Here is a 24,154-nt window from a genome sequence, read left to right as displayed (position 1 = left end):
GAGCATGACAGTTTTTGTCATCAGCCATTACTGAAGACAGGTCGCGGTTGTGAATGCTTAAGAAGTTTAGAAAGGAGGGGAGCCTGGGTGGCTCGTCCAGTTAAACGTGACTCTTGGTTTTGACTTAGGGCATGATCCCATGGTTTGGGAGATAGAGCCCCATGTTGGGCTCTGTGCTGTCAGCTTAGGATTTTCTCTTTCTCTCTCTCTCTCTCTTTGTCTCTGCCCCTTCCCCCACTCATGCTCATGCTCTCTCTCTCTCTCTCTCTCTCTCTCTCTCAAAATTGATAAAATAAACTCTAAGCAGTGTGGAAAAGAGCAAGAAATGCAAGAAAATTCATGTTCTTAATGTGTTCCATATAAAATCTATCAGCTAATAGACATTTAATCTTTCTTAAAAGTAAAACAAGGTACCTGGGTCTCTCAGTTGGTGGATCGCCCAACTCTTGATTTCAGCTCAGGTCATGATCTCAGGATCATGGGACTGAGCCCCACTTTGGGCTCTGCACTGAGCATGGAGCCTGCTTGAGATTCTCCCTCCCTCTCCCTCTGCTCCTTTCCCCTGCTTTTGATCTCTCTCTCTCTCTTAAAAAAAAAAAAAAAAAAGGTAAAATAGTGTAATACTGTGACTGGAGTGCAGAATTCTGCATAAGGAAAAATCTGTTTGTATTTGATCCAAAACAGATACCACTAAAGAACAATTTCAGACAATGCCTCCCATGGGTTGGCAAACTCATTGTAATTATGGTTTCTGCCATTGAAAAGAATGAGTCTGGGGCACCTGGGTGGCTCAGTTGGTTAAGTGTCTGACTTAGGATCAGGTCATAATCTCATGGTTTGTGGGTTCGAGCCCCGCGTCGGGCTCTGTGCTGACAGCTCACAGCCTGTAGCCTGCTTCAGATTCTGTCTCCAGCTTTCTCTGCCTCTCCCCTGCTTGTGCTCTCTCTGTCTCTAAAATAAATAAACATTAAAAAAAATTTTCTTTGAAGAAAAGAATGAGTCTAACAGGGATAAACATCCATTCAAATAAGGGTGAAACTCAGGTGTATTATACAAAGTCAGCCTGCCTACCCTTCCATCAGCATTCTCTGATTTTTAAATATGGAGAGCTATTTTTCCAAAGATCAAAGAAATGGCCACCACAATATGGACCCCCTTCTTCTCCTGGTTTCTTCTGCAATGACTCCTTCTAATAACTCTGCCTGAGAAACAAAATCACAATAGAGATGACTTACATTTGAAAATGAAACAACAGGGGCGCCTGGGTGGCGCAGTCGGTTAAGCGTCCGACTTCAGCCAGGTCACGATCTTGCGGTCCGTGAGTTCGAGCCCCGCGTCAGGCTCTGGGCTGATGGCTCGGAGCCTGGAGCCTGTTTCCGATTCTGTGTCTCCCTCTCTCTCTGCCCCTCCCCTGTTCATGCTCGGTCTCTCTCTGTCCCAAAAATAAATAAAAAACGTTGAAAAAAAGAAAATGAAACAACAGGGAATAGAACTTATACCAGATAAACCAAATTGGCTTCCCATAAAGCTAAAAAAGATCCACTTAATCATAATTGCTTTTATTTTTGTACAGTGGTTGTTATATAAGACTATTACTACAGGAATCAAGAAACCTAGAAAATATGTGTATTTACCCAAAATAATTTTAGTTCTATCTTCTTGACTTTTGCTAACATAATAGATATCTAAGTGGTATAATTTGTATGTCAATGCTTTTAATGGACCCATTTTAGCCCCATTTCTAATGTTTGTCTTGTCAAAATAGACTGAGAAAAGGTGCATGCATGTACAGAATTACAGTGAAAGGCATCATCATGATCGGTGTTTTAAAATTAGGAAAAACATTGCAATACGTATAAGAATCAGAAAATAAATATTTGGAAGATATAAGATATACTTTACAAGTCAGTGACAAAATGACTTTGTAGCATGCCTCCGTTTTCTAGGCTGACTGTATCAAAGTTAAGTTTGAAACAGAAAAACAAAGGTAAAAAGAGTTGTCTGGGGAGTGTCTGTCTCCAAGCTACTGTGTGAATGGTGGGTAATTATAGACAGAAAAGCCATGGGCTTTTGTTAGCCCCAACTCCCAACCTTTCCCACTCACCCCTCCCTCCTGCAACTCTCTAAATGACTACCTAGCACCAGAAGCTTGGATTTTATAGTGAAAATAATTTAATGGGCTAGAAAGCGCTCAGAGAGAAAATCATATTGTTTACAATACAGCATCTCATCAACACAGTGGTACACACACACACACACACACACACACACACACACACGATTAGCATTTATCGAAGTATAGTCTCCCAGAAAGGGTGGGACTTTGGCGTGTTCACTGCAGACTTCTTGTTACTACGCATGTATGATTCCAGCTGTATGGAGGGTATGTGGTTAGTGTATTTCCATACTGTAGGTCTCTAGAGGACCAAACTTTCCACTCCAGCATGTAGAGAGGAAGGACAAACAAATTGGCAGGCTCAGACCAAACCCAATGCACAGATAGGCGCTGGTTCTGCCATCACCTATTTTTTAAAAATTTGAATTCGTGACTGTAATAGTTAATTTTATGTGTCAACTTGGCTAGGCCACCATGCTTAATTATTTGTTCAAACACTAATCTAGATGTTGCTGTGGAGATATTTTGTAAATGTGATTAACATCTACAATCATTTTTTTAAATATACCTTTTAAGCAGTCTCCACACTCAATGTGGGGCTCAAGCTCACAACCCCAAGATCAAGGGTTGTGTGCCCTACTGACTGAGGCAGCCGGCCACCCCAACATCTGTAATCATTTTAAGTGAAGGAGATTACCCTCAGTAATGTAGATGTAGTGATGTAGTGATCACTACACCCTCAGTAGTGATGTAGATGGGCCTCCTCTAATAAACTGAAGGCCTTGGGAGCAAAATCTGGGGTTTCCTGGAGAAGAAATTCTGCCTCAGGACTGTAATTTAAAAATATTGCCTGGCTTTCCAGCCTGCTGGCCTGCCCTAAGCATTTCAGATTCACTAGCCCCCACAATCACCTGAGCCAATTCCTTAAAAATAAATTCTTTCTCTCTGTATTCACACACACACACACACACACACACACACACACACACACACACACCTGTGATACTTCCCAACTTCCATTGCAATTAACTGTGGCCACGGGGCTAGCTTCTTACCCAGATGTAAGCAGATGTGCTTTGTGGCAGCCGCCTTAAAAGACACATACATACCTTGTGTCCTCTTTTTTTTCCAGCCAGTCCTCCATCCTGCTTCCCAGAACAGGCTGTCCGAGCTCTAGCAGCCGGCCATACTGGGTCATGAAGATAAAGGCACACCCTAGGAATGATAGGACAGAAAGCTGGAAAGAACACAGATCCCTGATCACTGTGGAGCTGCTGGATAAGCTCTGAACTGCCTCTCACAAGAGAAAAACAGTCCTATCTAATTTATCCTTGATATTGTTTTGGATTTTCTATTACATTTAGTGGAATGTAATCTCCAGGATATTTCACGTGAAAAATCTGCGTCATTTTCCACAGGAACCTTCTCAAATTGGTGTAGTTCACAAAGGAAGACATTTCTGCTGCTGCTGCAAGTAAGGCATTTCTCTACCCTTGAGATGCTACATTCGTAGCAGCCCCACAGACCTGCCTGTGGGTGGAGGGGCAGGTCTCAGTGTCCACAGACTTTTCATGGCACAGTTTTCAAGGCATGGGAGGTGGGAAACAGAGGGTCTTCCATTCCACAGCTGTGACCTATTTCTTGTTTTAAAGACCTTCATCTAGTCCAGTAAGTTTGTATTTGGGGCGCCTGGGTGGCTCAGATGCTTGAGTGCCTGACTCTTGGTTTTTGGCCCAGGGGCGTGGGATCGAGCCCTGATTGGGCTCCATGCTGAGTGTGGAGCCTGCTTGAGATTCTCTCTCTCTCTCTCTCTCTCTCTCTCTCTGCCCCTCTCCTCACTCACAGTCTCTTTCTCTCTAAAAAAAAAAAATTTGTAACAATTTGTATTCCTCTAGTCCACATAATTTTGACCCAACTTCTTAGTAATACCCAAGTCTTAGGTTAATGAAAGAGCACCTTCACCCCCAATTTCCAACCAGCTCTCTGCCCTGAATAGCATCACCAAACTTCTTGAATTAACTTGACAATGGAGGGAGCTGGGCCTGAGAGGATGTCCCCTAATCTAGGAGCTAACGGGATACAGGTTGGAATCTCAGTCCCTGTCAGGCTCCAATGGACCTGGCAATCCTTTGGGGAGGAGAGGTGTTGTGGGTTGAAGAGTTCTTGGTGAGTTAAAGACTGATTCTTGTCATTGGCTGTGAATGAACTCAAGGCCACAGGATGTGAGCAGAAAGTAGAATGAACTCCGTCTCTCAGAAACAGGCCAAAGACAAAGAAGGCATAGAAGACCCTTTGAAGCTACTCAGGCCATTTGGGAGAAATGTGTGAGTGTGCAATGAGGCTGACTTTCAAAGATGAAACTACAACAAGATCAGAAATCTGTGTTTTTGAGCCAAACTATGTCTATCTCTTGATTTGTTTTTATCTTTTCATTCTCATAATTTCACTAAACTAATGCTTCATTCATATCACAGTGTGTTCTATGGCCAGGCACTATTTTAAGTGTTTTTGTTTTGTATTAGTTTTTATATTATAATTATTTTGAGTGACAGAGAGAGAGAGAGAGAGAGAGAGAATATCAAGCAGGCTCTGTGCTGACAGAGCAGAGCCGGATGCAGGGCTCCATCCCATGAACTGTGAGATCATGACCTGAGCCGAAATCAAAAGTCAGATGCTTAACCGACTGAATCACCCAGGTGCCCCCAGGCACTAGTTTAGACCTTGGGAATACAGTGAGCAAAACAAGTAAGAGTCCTGCCCTGGAGCTTACATTTTAGTTGAGAAATACAGATAATGAGTAAACAATCAGAGAATCAAGTTAAGTTTATTTATTTATTTATTTTTTTTTTAATTTTTTTTTCAACGTTTTTTATTTATTTTTGGGACAGAGAGAGACAGAGCATGAACGGGGGAGGGGCAGAGAGAGAGGGAGACACAGAATCGGAAACAGGCTCCAGGCTCCGAGCCATCAGCCCAGAGCCTGACGCGGGGCTCGAACTCACGGACCGCGAGATCGTGACCTGGTTGAAGTTGGACGCTTAACCGACTGCACCACCCAGGCGCCCCCAAGTTAAGTTTAGATAGTGATAAGTGCTATGAAAAAGGTTAAAAAAAAAAAAAAAAGACACTGAGACAGAGTGACCAGGGCAAGGGGAGGGAGAGGTCTACCTACTTTAGATGGATGGGCAGGAAGGTCTCCCTTGAGGAAGTGGCATTTCCTCTAAGTAACCAGAAGATCTGAAGAATGAGTGATCCAAGAAGAGCAACAAGTACTGTACAAAGGTCTTGAGGTAGAAACATGTTTGGTTGGGCACGGCCTGTGAGGTAGAGAAAGCCAAGGGATGAAGTCACAAAGAAGGCAGGAGTTAGATCACACAGAACTGTAATTCAGAGATAGGGACTTCGGACTTTATTCTAAGGGCATTTGAAGCCATTAGATAATGTTAAATGGGAATGAAATGATTTATTTTAATTGTGAATTTGAAATTTGGCAAGAATGGAAGCAGGGGGGGCTATTAAATTAGAAGTCTCTTTTAAGAGTCCAGGTGAGACATAACACCTACTCTGACGAGGTGGTTACTCTGACAAGGAGATAGAAGGAGGTGAAGAGATTCAGGATCTATTTTGTTTATTTTTTTAAAATGTTTTTTTATTTATTTTGAGACAGTGAGCGAGCACAAGCAGGGGAGGGGCAGAGAAAGAGGGAGACAGAATCCTAAGCAGCCTCCACGCTGTCAGCGCAGAGCCTGATGCAGGGCTTGAACCCATGAACCATGAGATCATTACCTGAGCTGAGATCAAGAGTCAGATGCTTAACTGACTGAGTCCCCCAGGTGCTCCCAGGACCTATTTTAGAAGTAGAGACAACAGAACTTGCTGGTGGATTGGAGGTGGGGTATGAGGAAATGAGAGGAATCTCTCAGGGGGATGCTCGTTCCATTTACTAGATGAGAAGGCTGGGAAAGGAACAGGTTTTTGGAGGGAAATCAAGGGACCTGTTTTGCTCATGCTTTGTTTGAAAGGCCTGTGAGACACCCAGACGGAAACAGTAAGCAGATAGCTTGATGAGTGAGAATGAAGTGGGTCTTCAGCAGTCTCTCTGAATTTACAGCCTGTGTGTGGAAACTTAGTAAAGTCTGAAGAGGGGCCTGGAAGGGCGGCCCCCTTTCCTCTGGGCCAGCAGAGGCCCCCTACAAAGGCCAGGCTCTTATCATCTGAAGGGTTTGGCATGCCCGTGGGTACCAGTACGCTTCATTTCACATAAGTAGAAGTGCTTAAAGACTTGAGAAGGTCAAGCAAGTTGTAAACTGCTATTTGTCATTTACCTACGTTTCAATTAGCCAAGTGCTTTCTCGTTAATTCTCAATGATCTTCAGTTGGCTCTTAGCATGAAGTTTCTGGTTTCCGCTTCTTTCTCATCACTCCCTGTCCTGGCTTCTCTAATCAGCCTTTAATTATGTGGGCTGTTTAAAGTAAAAAGCTTTAATCCACCCCTTGATGATTTGGGAGTGCAGGAGAGGTCTCTAAGGGAGCTCAGAAAATAGCTTGCCTCTTCACTACTTCTGGAAAGTTGAAGAGGAAAACAAAGAGTGAGACAAACAGGTGGTTAGGTTGGAGGGAGGGACTTTAGGTTTGGTGGACAGGTGTGCTGGGCTAATACTGAACTCCAGAATCAAGAGCTGTCTCCATCCGCTTGCGAGCAGCATTGGGCTCAGAGCAGACGGGGACTTCCCAAGAGGAAAAAGGTGGCAGTGCTAAGCCCAGCATGCTAGCGTACCCTGGCCAAATTTACTTTCTGTCAGTGGTGAAATGGTTACACCTCTGGGAGAGGCCGGGAAATAGCCCTCCTCATTGGAACTTGGAGTGGATAAAGGGCATTTTCCTCTAACGGATAATGGAAATGTTCACTGTTCATTGGCTGGTTTTACAGATTTTGATTTTCAGTAAGTAGGGCATGGTTACATTGCACAAAACAGGTACCAAGCACAATTGTGCCACGTATTAACTGTGTAATTTGGGGGAAAGTTTCTTGAACTAAGTCTCCGATTTCTCATTTGTAAAAATGAGGATACTGGTACCGACCTTGTGAGATCATTCCTATAACATGTTCAGCGCACTGCCTGGATCTGAGTCGGCACTATTATTATTACTGGTCATGATGGCCGTCACTATGACCGTGTTAGGAAATCTGCTAGGTGCTAGGGATGTAAAGATAAAAGACATAATCTTACCATCGAGAAGCTGAAGACTCTGCAAGGAGGCAGGAATTAAAAAAAACAAACAAACATTAGAATCCAGTGTAATCCATGTGTGGTAGGGTTTCTTAACCAGGAGGCTGCCTGCCAGTGATACACTGTAGTGAGACTAAATCTGTGTAGGCTGAGACAGAAGAAACAACTTGGAATTGTGGAGCCCCTCCATCCTCATTGGATATGGGGTCAAGTAAGTAGCTCCCATTGTGTGTCAAGAAATCAGGAAATCACCTGTGATTTTAATCTTTTTTTTTTTTTTTTTTTTTTTTTTTTTAATGGGAGATAGTCACTAGTGAGGTTAGAACAGGGACGGCTCTAAATCCTCAGAGTGGTGAAGCCAGGGTTCTGAGTAGCCCTCTTGATGGTGCAAAAAGCTCATTACTTTGGAATCTACACCAGGGGCCCAAAGTGGCAGAGCCTGTGGTCCACAGGATCGAGGTGACACTGAGACAGGCTGGAAAGGCCCTACTCAGGCCCAGATTCTGACATTGCACTGACCCTGCTGTTCAGGTTCCCAATGGTGACAATGCATTACTGTTTACTTGTGTTAAACAGCTTTGCTGTCTTGCTCCTGAGCCACCTCACATGCAGAAGCTACTGCCTAGGCATCTTATAGCTGTAATCCATTAATCCTCACTGCATCATCTAACTGGGAATTTGGCTAGGAGCACTTCCTGTTAGAGAGCTCTGGAGTGTGTGGGTGGCCCATCCCGGAAAATAAGCCAAGTACCTTCCAGGCATCAGGGACACATGGCCAGTTTGGCCACATTTACCCTTCTGCCTTGGCCATTAGACTGAGTCACTAGACTCCCTTTAGGGCACCTCTTAAGCACAGAAAATCCTGAATTTGTAAAGGAGAGGCTTCTGGAGGTAGGATAGTTTGGACTTCTGGGATTTCTATTACTGGTTTATGAGGGCTCAAGCATTTGCACTCTAGGGATGAACGGGGAGGCACATTTGTGCCCCAAACTGTGTAGGAGGCATCCTGGTCACACAAGAGAAGCATGTATGAGCTACAGTAGCATGAAGCCAGGGGTAATGAATTCTGTAAGAGGAGGTGTTGGAGGAAGACTTCTGAGAGGTCAGGCCTGAACAGGTTTTAGAAGTATGAGTAGGCGTTTACAGTGATAGAATGGAGGAAGTTAACTACAGACAGGAAGAACAGCATGGACAAAAGCTTTACTAACTCGAGACATAATGTGGTGTTAGTGAACTCAAAGTAGGTTTGCCCACTTTGCCACGGATTGTTTTGGTAGATTCATTTCTTGTTCCCACATTTCATAGATACTGTTCTGTAGCTCTTTATAGAGTACAGGTTTAATACGTGGACATATATGTATTTAGAATATTGCTTGGTACATGGTTAGCACGCTCTTAGTCACACTTCTCATAACTAAGTAGCTCAACTTTGTCTGTATAAGATGTAAAACTACTTTCAAGCCCAACCAACAACCATCCTTTCCTGTTTTCCACTCTTTCCCGCGCCTAAACACCCAATTTCAAAAGCCAACCAAGTTAAGAGGCCAGTCTAAGATAGGTACACCACAAAACATCCAAAATGGAAAGGCTTTAAATGTTTCTGGTCTGGGGATGATTCTAGGCAAACATATAATATCTAAAACAAGTATTGAGGATTTTGTTACTTCCGAAGTCCCATTTCAGAGGTTTCTTTGAAACAATCGCATTTGACCCTGTAAGACCACCGTCCTGTATAGAAGGCTGCACGTTGGAGGCGGCACCGAGAATAGTGAAGAGTGTGGAACTGGGCTAGGTGTGGCGGTTCCCGCAGCGAGTGCCACGTAACCAGGGCGCTCCAACTAATTTGACATGTAGGAAAGGCTAAGAGAAGCGTAGGCCGGCCCGGATATTAGGGCAGAAGACTCGGGTGGGAACAGAAGCAATGAGCCGTGCGGCCTTGGGCTGGTGGGCAGCCTAGGGGGAGGAGGACGCCGCGTGGGGCGCGGGAAGATGCGAGGAGAGGAACGTCACGCGGTGCCGGGTACCTCCCAGGAGCGCTGGGTCCAATGGGAGGAGGGCGCGAGCCGCACCTCAACCTGCCTGGGGACGTCACGACGCCGAGGCGGACGCCCGGCCAATGGGAGGCCGTCACGGGCAGGGGCGGGGCCCGGAGGAATTGGGCTGGCCCGCAACGAGACAGTCGGCGGAGTCTTGTGGCCGCTGCCGGAAAAGGGGAGGGTCGAGCCGGCGGCTGCGACGCCGGCCTGCGCTAAGCCTCTCGCCCGCCCTTGCCTCTTACCGAATGGTGCCGGCTTCTCGCTAAGCTGGGGCGGCGAGGCGAGAGGGACGCACTGCCGGGGCGGCTCGGAGTCGAGGCTTCCCGTCGCCCGCACTTCCTCCTGTGGCGCCCGTGCGTGGCCGCCTCGGCCAGCGGGATGGCGGCGGCGGCCCGGGGGAGTGGCCGCGCATCGGCGCCCCGGCTGCTTCTGCTTCTGCTGCTAGCGCTGCTGTGGGCCCCGGCCGGCGTCCGCGCTGTCCCGGACGAAGACCTTAGCCTTCGGAACAAGGAACCGCCGGCGCCCGCCCAGCAGCTGCAGCCGCAGCCGGCGGCCGTGCAGGGCCCCGAGCCTGCCCGGGCGGAGGTGAGCAGGACGGGCCGGGCCGGCTGCGAAGCCGGTGCACCGGGTACCAGGCTCGCGGCCGCCGGGAGCGCCGCGCCCGGCCCCGGCTGCCGGCGGGGGGAGGGGAGCCCGCCCCGGCTCCTTGGGGTGGAGGCGGCGGAGGGCCCTTCTTCCCGGGTCGGGCCGGCCTCGCCCGGCTCCTTATGGGGGAGGGGATGGGAGCGCCCAGCAAGGAGCCCGCTGTAAACCTCCAGTCCGGGAGCATCGGGATGCTGCTGAGGAAAGGGCGTCTTGATGATCAGATGTGCCCTAAAGAGCTGCAAGTACTCGTTCCGGGTAGAAAGTTTGTAACAGAGGACAGTGGGAGGCTTTTCGTATTCCCTGAGGATGAGAACATCGGCCATTTCATTGCTGAAAACGCTCATCCCCAGCTGCTTACCCAAATTCAGCTTTGTATGACCTGTGGTTTTGCCAAATATATATGGATTATGAAGAGTGACTCTCACTTTTTAAAAACGTGCTCTGGCTTGCAGGAAGTAACCCTCAGGAACGCAAAGGAATAAGCCGTCTTTGACAGTACAGAGTGCTGCAGCGTACGGGATGCCAAAACTAAATTCATAAGCATACCAGAAAGAACCCTGTCCTTTGGCCTTATTAACGACTTTAATGTATGTTAATAGAATCACTTAGTCACTTGTGTCCAGAACCTCGGCGGCAATTTTAAATGTCTTCCCTGTATCGGGGAAGCTTTCTCCTCATTTCCAATTTGGACTCCTGAATTGAGGCCTCTGTGGTCTTTTCTGGTAGGAGAGGTTTGGCGCTCAGCCTCCCAGGCTACATTCGGCCATTCGCCGCCCAACTAATCTTTCTAAAACTGAATTCTGTTTTACTTCTCAGAAATTCTCAGTGAATTGTCCCCACATACTGACTTCAGTCCATCCTCTAATGCAGGATGTTGAGGTTTCTTCCTGATGTGGCGCCCAGTCTTTTTTAGCCACGGCACCCTTGCTCATATGTAATACTCAAACCACTCTAACCTGAGACGCGCCTTGTGCTCCAGGGCTAGTCTCCCAGATGACAGTCTCCCTAAAAAAGGCTTCAGTGAGCCTGGAGCCCACTGGTCAGAACCTTTCCCACCTTTCAGGAACCCGCAGACATCTACTGTCTGTGAAGACTTCCCCATAACTTCCAGTTTAAACGTGATTTCTCTCTTGCCTGTTACCCCTGGGCTCAGCTGACCCTGCTCACCTTTTCCACTTCTGAACTTGAACTGAAATGCTGATTCATGAAATGTATTCTTAGTGTTTATCATTTAGCTTTCTGTCTTTTAAAATCCTCACCTGTCATTAACTTACTACTTTCAAACAAGACTAGTTTGGGTGAAGTAACTTAAGAGAGATTTTGAATGTAACTTTCCAGGCCTTTTCATCAGAGCTCTAGTCCTATAGTGATTTTTGAGATATAAATAGTGGTAGGTGTGGCTATTAATAATACCCGTTTAGGCACCTGGTGGCTCAGTAGGTTAAGCATTTGACTGGTTCAGGTCATGATCTTGGTTTGTGGGTTTGAGACCTGCATCGGGCTCTGTGCTGACAGCTCAGAGCTTGGACCCTGCTTCAGATTCCGTGTCTCCTTCTCTCTTTCTGCCCCTCCGCCGCTCACGCTCTGTCTTTCTCTCAATAAATAAATATTAAAAAAATTTGTAATAAAAAAAATAATACCCTTTTAGACAGGGAAAATCCAGACTTGTAAAATAAAGGCAGCAGTATGCAATGATTGTATTAAGTCGTCTAAAGGATGCTTGTCTTTAAAACTGGAGATGTGAAGGGAAGGGGCAGGCACAATCTAATGAGATTTTTGTCTTTAATATTTTGATATACAGTTGACCCTTGAACCATGGGTTTGAAGTGCACGGGTCCACTTATACATGGATTTTTTTTCCATACAATACTATGAATAGTCTCTGTTTTGATTTTAACATTTTCTTTTCTCTGGCTTTGTTATAAGAACACAGTATTTAATACATACAACATACAAAATATGTGTTAATTGATATCAGTTTATGTTATCAGTAAACCTTTCTGTCAACAGTAGGCTATTAGTGGTTGAGTTTTTGGGCAGTCCAAAGCTTTATGCAGATTTTCCAGTGTATAGTGGCTCAGCACCCCTAACCCCACACTGTTCCAGAGTCAACTGTTTTCTCGGTGGTTCTTTTAAGATAGGAATTTATTCTAAACTCTCTATTGTATGGTAGAATCTAATGATCTTGTTTTAATTATATTTTCATCTAACTTTGATATGGCTCCGATTTTTTTTCTCTACAGTACTACAGCATGTTAGAAGAGATTTTTCTGTCATGTTTTCTGAACTACTTAATATAAGTATCATTTGCTTTTGTTGTCCAGTTGGTAGAGGTAAGATATGGTCAGGGTTCAGTCTAATAACCATATAAGCAAGGGCCAAGCATTGCTGGATATCTGAAAGTTTCAACCATTTTGCTTTGTAGTTACATCCAGTAGATCTTTTAAAAAGGTAGGATATTTAAATTTACTTTTTTCATGCCACTGTGTGAGAGTGGACTTCTGAAAATGGAGGGGGGAAAAAAATCTCTCCTTTGTTGGTAGGCATTCAGGTGTGAGATGTAATAACATAGTTATATCTCCCAGGGTGCTTTGAAGCAAGATAGCTGAACTTCTGATAGGGCTTTCTACATTGGGTATTTTTTTTTTTTTTTTTTCTATAACCAGGTAAAAAAGTTCACTCTCTAGTCCTAGTTACAAATAAACCTTAGTTTACAAAGCCATGGAAAGAGTAGTTGTTGACTACTTTGGATCTTTCCTTTATGCAGTTTATGCTTCTAGTGACTTACTCCGGTTTTTTTCTTATTCTTTCCCTGGACAGAGCATGTAATACAAGAAGCATTAAGTCCCTTTAGTTTAGGGAGATCAGGCAGTTTATAATTTGCTGTGTATTCTGGAAGTCCAAAGAGCTGCTCTGGTTGCAGAGCACTGTTGATAAAGCCACAAAAGCCTATTACCTCACCCAGTACAAATTCTTGTTGTATTTCTGCTTTACTGTTTCTTGGCATTTGTTAATTTTTTTTTTTTAACATTTATTCGTTTTTTGAGAGACAGAGTGTGAGTGGGGAGGGGCAGAGAGAGGGGGAGACATGGAATCCAAAGCAGGCTCTAGGCTCTGAACTGACAGCACGGGGCTCAAACCCACAGACTGTGAGATCATGACCTGAGCCAAAGTCAGACACTTAACCAACTGAGCCATCCAGACGCCCCTGTTTCTTGGCATTTCTTATCTTTGAACTTGTCAGAAGGCCTTCCGTGCAGTATTTTAAACTTTTTCCCATTTTCATGAAGTTGCACTTCTGCTCCATCCAGCCCAACCTCCCACTTCTAGCCTCTTTACAGCGAAGCTAGAGGCTGTCAGGTGACTCTTGTCCTACTCTTGATTGCTGTGTCAAAATGAAGTGATAATTATGTTAATGAATTTATTTGGTGGTATTCTATCCATCAAAGCGATTCATTTAAAAAAATCAGTGAAACTAAATACATTTAATACATTTCAAATCTCAATTTATAAATATATTACCAAACAGTAACATATATAAAAATAATGTTGTTAAACTCATTAAAACAAAATGTATTGGGGTCCCTGGGTTGCTCAGTTGCTTAAGCATCTGACTCTTAATTTTGGCTTAGGTCATGATCTCACAATTCGTGAGATCAAGCCCCATGTCAAGCTTTGTGCTAGCAGCGTGGAGCCTGCTTGGGATTCTCTCTCTCCCTCTCTGCACTCCCTTGCTTGCACATGCTCTTTCTCTCTCAAAACAAATACACTTAAAAAATGTATTTATGGGGTGCCTGGGTGGCTCAGTCAGTTAAGTGTCTGACTCTTGGTTTTGGCTCAGGTCATGATCTCACAGTTCACGAGTTTGAGCCCCACATTGGGCTCTGCACTGAGCGTGCAGAACCTGCTTGAGAATCTCTCTCTCTCTCTCTCTCTCTCTCTCTCTCTCTCTCTGCCCCTCCCCTGTGTTCTCTCTCTGTATCTCTCTCAGAAATTTTTAAAAATGTATTTATAAATTCATATAAATATGAATTAACAAATAACATTAAAAATAAAATATTAAAAAATAAGGGCGCCTGGGTGGCTCATTCAATTGAGCATCCAACTCTTGATTTCAGCTTAGGTCATGATCCCAGGGTCATGGGATTGAGCCCTGTGGCGGGCTCCATGCAGAGTTTGGAGCCTGCTTGAGATTCTCTCCCTCTCTCTCCATCCATCTCCCCATCTCTTTCTCTAAAAAAAAAAAAAAATAATAATAATAAACCTAACCATTCACAAATAAAAATAATTTACATGACAGTGAAAATTTATAATATAATTTTATCCTTTTTTAATACAATCTCTTAAAACCAGGTTTATCCGTGGTATCTTGTGTGTTTATTTATTTTTTTTATCTAATTCATTTTTTTTTTTTGAGTATATGAAATTTATTGTCAAATTGGTTTCCATACAACACCCAGTGCTCATCCCAAAAGATGCCCTCCTCAATACCCATCACCCACCCTCCCCTCCCTCCCACCCCCATCAACCCTCAGTTTGTTCTCAGTTTTTAAGAGTCTCTTATGCTTTGGCTCTCTCCCGTGGTATCTTGTTTAAGTTGCATGTATATTTTTGTGCACATTTTTCTACTTTCTGGAAAAGGCTTTTCTGACTGATACAATAAAATAATGGCAAGGAGACAGTTCTGAGCCCATTCTAAGCATTTTCCTCTAGACTTCTGTATCTCCAAATAATTTCACCTGTTGTGTGATAACTTTTGTTGAACGATTTTATTTTTGTGTTCTTGCTAGATCAGTCTCTTTCTGGGTAGCTGCCTAGATTTGGTTTCACAGGAAGCGTCTTCCTCTCTTCGCTGGTTTTGTCACGTGTAGCTGGAGATTCCCATTAAGCTTTCATGTTCTCGCCCTCACATGTTCATTTGAACTGTAGGACTCAGTAGGAATTACTGTTTTCATTGTCATTTTCTTCTCTTGAAGGTCAGGAAAGCATAAAAGAGTACTTTTTAAATGAGGGAACTCCTCTTTCCCCCCTCCCCCCGCCCCAGTTTTTTCATTTGAAACTAATTTTGAGTAAAGATGAGTTTTATTCAGCAATTTTTTTTTTTTCAGTTATGAGGTGTTGACTCTGCTCTCAAGATGTAAATCATTTGCATCTCAAACCCAAATTAAAATACTGAAATAGTGGTTTCTATACCAAGGAAAACACTGGTGCTTCATTTCTTGCTTTGTTCTAATGTAACTGGATAGTGGATACCAGAATGCAGTCCCTGCATGCAACCCTCCTGTAACGCCGACATAAGTGCTTCTGTGCGCACACTTTCTGCCTCTCTCCACGTATGGGACAAGACTGGCATCCGTTCCGTGCCTCTGCTCTGTGTCCATGTGCCTGTTCTCTTCTGACTTCCGGTACTTTCCTTCCTCAGTACCTTTATTCTCTCCCTTTCCTCGGCTCCTTCCTGTGTGCTGACACATGGCCGCAGCTTTTTCCTATTTGGTAAAGGGGAAACAAGGCTGTTAATTTAACTACTTGCCTGTGTGGGTTTCTCCTCTTCAGTTTTACAGAACAAATTTCTAACTAGGGATTTAGCGGCTTCTTCACTTTGCTTTAGTCTTTCCTTATCCGACTTTGGTTGCTGTCTTTTCATTGGAACCGTTTTTGAAGAATACCTAAAGCCTACCGACCTGCCTCCCCCAGGGGTCATTTCGCACTGTTAACCCTCCTCTTTGAGAGTCCTACCCCATTTTGGCTGTATGAACTTGGATCTTCATAAGTTTCCATCTTCTTATGTTCATTTGGGATAATAGTTCTCAGGTTTCTGAGTATCAAGAAAAGCAATGAAAATACTTGGCATCTAGTTAGTCGCTCAGCGAATGGTGACTGCCCCCAACTGGACCATCTGTGGTGCTTGCCTGCCTGCTCTATAAATATCCAAGACAGTTTTGTTGTTCTTTTGTTTCCTCCTCCTCCTCCTTCCCTAAGTATAGACATTCTCTAAGTCTCATTGTTTCCACTTACTCTAATCTCCCTCTGCCTTGGAAATCTCTGCCTGCAGGGCTCTGGCTGATCAATTTAGGCTGCCAGCAGTCAGACACTTACCTTGAGGCTGTGCTGGCTTCAAATCAGGAATCCTGGTTCTGATGGCCTCTTGGAAACCTTCATTTGAAATGCTTTTTACCACCTCATGTTGAATGTGTCTGAAACCAAACCCCTTATTTTTATTCCTCTGTCCCACATGCTTTGTAGGAATACAAATATTTCTCCCAGTAAACCCAGCAGAAAACCTTACCATCATCTTTGATTCCCGCCCCCCCCCCCCCCCATTTAAAGTTATGTTGATGTTTTCCCTGTCCTTCAGGTGCAGAATTTTCCCTTCCCTAACTTGTCTTCAACATTGGTCTTATGCAGCTGACCTCCTCATGAATTGGTCCAGTGGCTACCATTCTCTGCTTTCTGCCCTGATCTGTTAGTCATAATGCCTTAATCATATTTGTGACATCTACTCAAACTTTTAAGGGCTTCTTGCTTGCCTCTGGGCCAGTCTGAACACACAGGATTTTCAGTCTGGGCTCAACTTATCTTTCTTATCTTACCCCAGCCATTCATCTGATGGTTTACTCCCCGTTCTCAGAACATGCCTGCATTCTTTCAAATGGTCAGTCCTGGGAATGAGGTAAGTGCATGCACCCCAATGTATTTTCAAGGTAATCACTCCGTGCGTGGCTCGTACTGAATCCTGCTGAGAATTTGAAGGAGGCTTATGAAATGAATTTCAGGGCCGACTTCCCCCACTGGCCAAAGGTTGCCCCACAGGTGTTAACTTCTCCATACTTCCGGGTAGTGAATAAGTACAGAGCTCTTACTTTTCTGGTTGGACCTGCCTGAAGCCAGTTGCAGCCTTCAAGGAACTGGTTCTCTGTAAGGGGGGTAAGAGATTGGGTCAAGAGATCTTTTTGAAGTGGTACACAACAGGTGTTTGTAATTATGTGCATGGTTAAAAAAATAAAAACAACTCAAAAGGTACAGAAGTATGTAGAGTGAAACAGTATGTCTCCTCCTCTGGTGTTCTGGTTCAGGGCTCTGCAAACTGCAGTTTACCACAGGCTCCTTGTCTTGTAAATAAAGTTTTTTTATTGGAACAGAGCCATGCCCATTCGTTAAAGTATTATCCATGGCTGTTGTCAAGCTACAGCATCTGATTGGGTAGTTATCACAAATACTTTGTGGTCCATGAGATTAAATATTTGGCCCTTTAAGAACACGTTTGTCGACCCCTATTCTAGTCATCCTGGTTTCTTCCCTGTAAACACCCACTGGTAACTGTTTGCTGAGATTTGGCATGCGATAACAACTGTATACATGCTATATACACCTACCTACCTCTGTGCCCCTCCACAGACATACATACGATGACTGTATACATAATGCATGCTTTTTTCCAACTTAAAAATATCTTACTGGTTTTTCCTTATTAATATATATAAAAGATCCTGATTCCTCACTTATGTTTTAGAATATAGTATTCTAATAAGCTACCATTTATTTAACCAATTCCCTATTGATGGACATTGTGTTATTTCGTCTTTTATTATTACAAACTATAACATTATATTTATACATGCTTCTAACACAAAAAAAATAACTCCCTGAGTGTTCCTATCTTAAACTTTGTTTCAATCATATGCCTGCCATGACACATTGTCCACAGTATGCATTCACTTTTACTTGAGGGGAACAGGATCATTAGGGGCTGGAGTTGTTGGGTTAGGCCTTTCTCATGAGGTTCTGTGTAAGTTGGATCTTGAGGAATCAAGATGAATAAGGAAAAGGGGGTAGGAGGGGCAGTAGGGCTACATCGTTGAAGGCTTGTGGTTACCAAAACCTTCACGTGCTCTTGTGTTGCACTGCCCAGAACCAGAGCCATGAGCCATGGCGGTTCTTACGCACTTGAAACGTGGCTAGTTCACATTGAGATGTGTGTGAGATGGGTGTGGCAAGTAGATCGACAACAGTGTTTGAAGACTTAGTGTGGAAATAAAAATAAAAAGAATGCTATGCTTCCAGAGTAGTATCTTGGATATATTGGAAATATTGTTAAAAATAATTTTATTTGGGAGCGCCTAGGTGGCTCGCTCAGTTGGTTAAGCATCCGACTGTTGGTTTTGGCCCAGGTCATGATCTCATGGTTCTTGAGATTGAGGTCCGCATCGGGCTCTATGCTGACAGCATGGAGCCTGCTTGGGATTCTCTTGCCCTCTCTGTTTGTCCATCCCCCGCTTGTGCTCTCTCTCTCTCAAATAAAGAAGTAGAAACTTAAAAAAAAAAAAAAAGTTTTATCTTTTTACTTTTTAAAATGTGGCTACCAGAAAATTTAAATTATGTGGCTTGCAGTATTTTCTATTAATACTATTAATAATATTATTAATAATAGTAATAAATAAGCTCCTCTGGCTTATTTATCCTTCCATATGGACCGTAAGGCTCATTCTTAAAACAGTGAGGTAACACGATGAACCTAGTTTTACAGAGATTAAACTGGTTGTGTTGTGGTGTGCTGAGATAACTGTTTGTAGCTGAGCCCTTGCTGTGTCCTAGGCATCATCCTAACAGCTTTATGTGTTACTAACTCAGTCTTCACAGCAAGTCTGTAAATGTAGGTACCCCTCATCTTACAGTGGGGCTTGAGTCACAGGGAGGCAGACCTCCTGGCCCAAGGTCGACTGATAATGCCTTGGCTGTGGACCCAGGCATTTTGATAGCAGAGCACATACTAAACCATTACAAGTCACCCAGAAGGTGAGTTAGAAAAAGGACGTGCTCCTTGCACACAGTAAGCACTTAGGCATTTGACGGCAAACGCATGGTAGCTGATAATTTTCGACCCTATTATTAGCACTTTAAGTTTTAAAAATTGATCTCCACAATACCCTGATACTTTGGTTTTACATTCTTTTCACCGTGGTTGGCGGTTTCACACTTATCTTTTTGGATATCCAAGCTGCAAGTTGAGTTTCTTGTGTTCTGTATATAGCAAGTTTTTAAGAGTATATAGTTTTTTGTTTTCTCTTGTCATACTCAGGAGGCAAGTTTTATTTTGTCGTCTTCATTTTTCACAGAGCAACAGAGAGGCGAAGTAATGTGACCAAGGTTTTATAGCAGGGAATTATAAAGCCATAAAAATATGTAGTTTTGGTCACTGTTTTGTTTTTAAAAGTAAACATTTTCTGTTTGAGCTTGGACCTAATTGATCATAAACAACGTATATTTATTCCTAAACATTTTCTTGGATTTCAGATGATACATACTTTACAGAGACATTTCTTCATACAAAAGGTATATCAGAGAGGAGAATGGTTGCATTAATGAGAGCCAAGTTGCAATGCTTATATATATATTTTTTGATGCTTAATGACTGTAGAGTATTTGAAGAGAAAGGAAGCTCATTTTTAAAGAAACATCAGCATAGATGGAACTAAGATGGTAATGGAGAGAAGGCCAGAATTTCTGTGAATGGTACTTCTTCAAGAGCTGACTTCCAAGGCTGTCCTTCTTGATTTAGTCCTAATACCAAATATTTTCTAAAATGTTAAATTTCCCCAGTTTGTAGCTCAAAGTTGTAGTCTCATAAATGCTTAAATCTTGCTGATCTTCACTGTGGAATGGGACAAGTTTACGTTGTTAGTTGAGGAATATGTCGACATGCACACTGAGAATTTTCCTGTAAGTGGTCCTTCTCTTCCCTGGAATGCTGACCTTGAGCAGGGAATTTCCTACCTTCTCTAGCAGCCCAGCTCGGCTTCAGGTGGCTCTCTGGGGGTAGAAATCTTTTCCCTGTGTTAAGCTAAAACCTGCCACCAAACCTGCTACCTGTGACGTTTGTTTTAAGTTTTATTTATTTATTTTGAGAGAGAGTGCGCATGTGCGTAGGGGAGGGGAGGGAGAGAGAGGAAGAGAGACAAACAGACACATACACACATAGAGAATCCCAATGTGGGGCTCAAACTCATGAACCCTGAGCCAAAATCAAGAGTCAGAGGCTTAAATGACTGAGCCACCCAGGTGCTGCCCTCCCCCGGTCCCCTGGGACTTTTTTTTTTTTTTTAACGTTTATTCATTTTTGAGAGAGAGACAGAGCATGAGTGGGGGAGGGTCAGAGAGAGGGAGACACAGAATCTGAAACAGGCTCCAGGCTCTGAGCTGTCAGCACAGAGCCCGACGCGGGGCTCGAACTCACAGACTGAGAGATCGTGACCTGAGCCGAAGTCGGATGCTCAACCTACTGAGCCACCCAGGCGCCCCCCCCCACCCCGGGCCTTTTAGTTCTACCTCTTGCGATCATACAGAGTAAATACACACATAGAGACTTTTGCGGTTATTGGAACAGAGGCCCCCAGTCCTTCCTAATCCCTCATTTGATTGTTTTGGAGCCCGAGTTGGCAAACTTTTTTTAATGACCCAGATAATACTTTAGGTTTTGAAGCTACTTAAGGTCTCTGTTGCATAATTTTCCTTTCCTTCTTCCAGCCCTCCTCCTTCCGTCCTTCTTTGTTTTTATTTTTTGCAACCCCTTGAAAATACAAAAAACACTCTTAGCTGACACAGGCTGGACTTGGCCCCACGGTAGCTTGCCAGTCCCTGGTTTTAGAGCCTCTTCTGTCTGGGATGATCTTCGGGGGGGCAGTGCCTTCTTCATGGTGCTGCCCCAGAGCCATACAAAACTTCGGTAAGAACTGAGCAGCACAGAATAATGGATTTGCCACTATTTCAAGTACTTGAAGTGCCTGTTGTTTGTTTTGAGCTTGGTCACGTTTTCAGCTTAAAACGACCTTATTAATGCTGACCAAGACTTCGGTTTATCTTTTTTATTAGACCACATTACATCTCCTAGGATATTTTTAGACTTTAGCCTAGGACCATCCGTATATACAGCTATCTATGTCTATTTTTTTAATAGTTTTTAATTTTTTTATTGAAGTGAGGTGGACACAGTGTTATATTCGTCTCAGGCGCACAGCACAGGGACTCAACAACTGTGTTATGCTACCTCACAGGTGTAGCTGCCATCTGTCACCATGCATGTCTACCATAGTACCATGGCTATAGTCCCTGTGCTGTACCTTTTATTCCCGTGACTTATTCACTCCATTTTGCCCATCCCCCTACCTCCAACTCCCTGGCAGGCATCAGTTCTCTGTAATTATGACTCTGTTCATGGTTGTTGTTTATCCATTTGTTTTGGTCTTCCACATGTGTTTGTCTTTCCCTTATTTCACTTAGCCTAATACCCTCTAGGTCCATCCGTGTTGCTGCACATGACAAGATCTCATCTTTTTTTATGGCCGAGTAATATTCCACTGTGTGTGTGTACCACATGTTTATTCATCCATCTGTTGATGGACACAGGCTGCCTCCCTGTCTTGACTATTGTCAGTCATGCTGCAGTGAACATAGGAGTGCATATATCTTTTCAAATTAGTGTTTTTGTTTTCTTTGGGTGAATACCCAGTAGTGGAATTACTGGGTCTTAGGGTAGTTCTATTTTTAATTTCTTGAGGAGCCTCCATTCTGTTTTCCACAGTGGCTGCACCAGTTTGCATTCCCACCAGGCACATGAGGGTTCATTCCCATTTCTCTGCACCCTCATCAACACTTGTTATTTCTTGTCTTTTTTATTCTAGCCATTCTGACAGATTAAGGTGACACCTCATTACGGTTTTGATTTACCTTTTCCTGATGAGTGATGTGGTGCATCTTTTCATGTGTCTCTTGGCCATCTGGATGTCTTTGGAAAAAATACCTGTTCGGGTCCTCTGCCCATTTTTAATCAAATTATTGGGGGTTTTTTGGTGTTGAATAAGTTATATATTTTTATATCCAGTTATATTAAACCTCATCTTAGCTGGAGCCATTTCTTGCTCTAGTCTGTTGAGAGCTTTCTGGAACCTACTTTGTCCTCTAAAGTGTTAACGGAATTTCTCTCAGCTTTCCATTACCTGAATGCTTGATAAACATACCTGGCTCTTCCACTCAAGTTACAAGTAAAAATTTGAATGAGACATAGCTGAGAACTAAATCTCAAATCACAAATACTTAGAAAATAAGGTAGTTTTAGTATGGGGCTATAGCTGGTCTCTACTCTTTTTTTAAAAAAATTATTTTGTAGACTTGTACTTGGATCTGCATTGTGGCATCCATCAGCTAGAGGTTTTGGTCATTACAAATGGCTTTCAGAGTGGGGCACCTGGGTGGCTCAGTCAGTCAAGCATCTGACTGCAGCCCTGGTCATGAGGTCCTGGTTTGTGAGTTCAAGCCCTGCATCAGGCTCAGAACCTGGAGCCTGCTTTGGATTCTGTGTCTCCTTTCTCTCTGTCCCTCCCTTGTTCATACTCTGTCTCTTGCTCTCTCTCAAAAATAAGTAAAAATTTTTTTCAGTGTTTATTTATTTTTGAGACTGAGACAGAGCATGAACGGGGGAAGGTCAGAGAGAGAGGGAGACAGAGAATCCGAAGCAGTCTCCAGGCTCTGAGCTGTCAGCACAGAGCTGGACGCGGGGCTTGAACTCACAGACCGTGAGCTCATGACCTGAGCTGAAGTCGGACGCTCAACCGACTGAGCCACCCAGGCGCCCCAACATTAAAATTTTTTTTTTAAAAATGGCTTTCACAGTGCTTAGGCAGGAAATAAGTCTAATGGCCAGAAAAAACCTTAATTCGCATTCAAAAATAAAACAATTTTAAGTAATGATTTTTTTCAAGAAGTAGCTGATACATACATATATATATATATATTTTTTTTTTTATTTCAGAAAGGATTTACACCAGCTGCCCCGGTTCATTCCAATAAAGAAGATCCAGCTACCCAGACAAATTTGGGATTTATCCATGCATTTGTCGCTGCCATATCAGTTATTATTGTATCTGAGCTGGGCGATAAGACATTTTTCATAGCCGCCATCATGGCCATGCGCTATAACCGGCTGACGGTGTTGGCTGGGGCCATGCTTGCCCTGGGCCTGATGACGTGCTTATCAGGTGAGTGTGCTCTTTCCTCCTAATGACTTCAGTGGATTAAGGAGACAGTGTGGTGTGGGCCGTTGAGTCATGGAATCATCCAGCTAGTTGGGTTGCAGTTTGGTTCCCAGAGTTCCAGAATTTAGTAAACAGAATATGGTATCGGTACATAAACCGCTGAAAACCATGTTGCGCTTTTAAAGTTAAATTTTCAGCTATTCACAGCCAAGACACATACTTCTCATTTCTTCACTAGTTTTTATCCTTGCTATGACTGTGTGTATCCTGGCTTTTTTTCCTTTTCAGTCCAGATAGGTTTATATCTGATATCTTAGAAACAGGACTCAAATACATTTCAGGGACATGTTGGAAACCAGTAACTGTTGAAGGACATCTCGTAGTTACTGTGTTTGGTTACGCTGTTCTTACCCCATTATAATAAAGGGCTGAAATGTTCTTAGACTCCCAGTTTGTGTTTCTATTCTACAGGCTTCATTTTTTCAAAGAATTAGACCATGCGAAAGTAAACGTTAACACTAAATAATTAAACAGAGTGGAGTCTCTAAGTCCAAAGCCACCCCAAGCTGGGAGGAAAGCCGGGAGCTTCCCCTTATAGCCAGACTTGGTTTGGAGTCTGATGCCGGGTAGTGGCCTAATGATAAGTTCCTTAACCTGCGAGCTTCAGTGTCCGCGTCTGTAGAACAGAGAGGATAAAGCCTACTTCCCTTGTAGGGTTGTGGTCCGTGTTAATTGAGATCCTATATTGCAGGTGCTCGGTCCTCTGCCCCTCAGCATCTCTCACATCTGAAGCTTAGTTCTTCATGTACAGAACAAGTTCTGTTTCTTGCTGCTTGGACACCCGTCCAAGTTAAAGTTGTTTTAAACCTAAAATAAAAGAGTATTTTACTGATTAAAATAATTTGACCACTTTACACATTTTAGAAGTTAAAGCATTAATCATATTTCATAATAAAAACAATTTTTTTCTTCCAAAGGAAATTCTGACACAGGAAATAGGAGAGTGGAGAGAGTTGTTAAGTGGTGAAGTCATCGTTCGGAAGGAGAATGAATAGTATCAGAGGATTTTATTTTTTAAACTTCTCTCACTTTGAGGGTAGC

The 24,154-nt window shown here is 43.5% G+C and overlaps 1 protein-coding gene and 2 long non-coding RNA genes across 9 annotated transcripts in view; 1 reads left to right on the top strand and 2 right to left on the bottom strand.

Annotated features, from left to right (window-relative positions):
- Positions 1-915: 915 nt before the first annotated feature.
- LOC122218225 lies at positions 916-6,760 on the bottom strand. Of its 4 annotated transcripts, XR_006201952.1 has the most exons (5): positions 6,442-6,750; positions 5,289-5,433; positions 3,226-3,331; positions 1,072-1,202; positions 916-951 (listed from the first exon to the last, which is right to left on the bottom strand). It is a non-coding gene; the product is annotated as an uncharacterized LOC122218225 (long non-coding RNA). The 4 variants fall into 4 exon arrangements; XR_006201950.1 differs by lacking the exon at positions 916-951 and having other exon boundaries at positions 1,018-1,202; positions 3,226-3,353; positions 6,442-6,760; XR_006201951.1 differs by lacking the exon at positions 916-951 and having other exon boundaries at positions 1,018-1,202; positions 6,446-6,721.
- A 2,747-nt stretch (positions 6,761-9,507) lies between these two features.
- TMEM165 (transmembrane protein 165) overlaps positions 9,508-24,154 on the top strand; it is a 35,767-nt gene continuing 21,120 nt past the window's right edge. For 3 of the 4 annotated variants that reach the window (XR_006201947.1, XR_006201946.1, XM_042936352.1), the window contains exons 1-2: positions 9,508-9,968; positions 22,831-23,056. Coding sequence is in view for 2 of the 4 variants with exons in the window: in XM_042936352.1 (XP_042792286.1) it covers positions 9,762-9,968; positions 22,831-23,056 (433 nt within the window). In the remaining 2 variants the exon portion in view is untranslated. Of the gene's footprint in view, positions 9,969-16,571; positions 16,699-22,830; positions 23,057-24,154 lie in introns of those variants that run through there. The other variant, XM_042936353.1, reaches the window with a different exon arrangement.
- LOC122218223 lies at positions 15,119-16,363 on the bottom strand. The gene is made up of 3 exons (XR_006201948.1): positions 16,315-16,363; positions 16,125-16,222; positions 15,119-15,514 (listed from the first exon to the last, which is right to left on the bottom strand). It is a non-coding gene; the product is annotated as an uncharacterized LOC122218223 (long non-coding RNA).

The sequence above is a fragment of the Panthera leo genome, chromosome B1 (genome assembly GCF_018350215.1).
Source record: "Panthera leo isolate Ple1 chromosome B1, P.leo_Ple1_pat1.1, whole genome shotgun sequence".
Classification (NCBI taxonomy): Eukaryota; Metazoa; Chordata; class Mammalia; order Carnivora; family Felidae; genus Panthera; species Panthera leo.
Note: the sequence above shows the minus strand (reverse complement) of the source record. Positions and strands in the feature narration are given on the sequence as shown.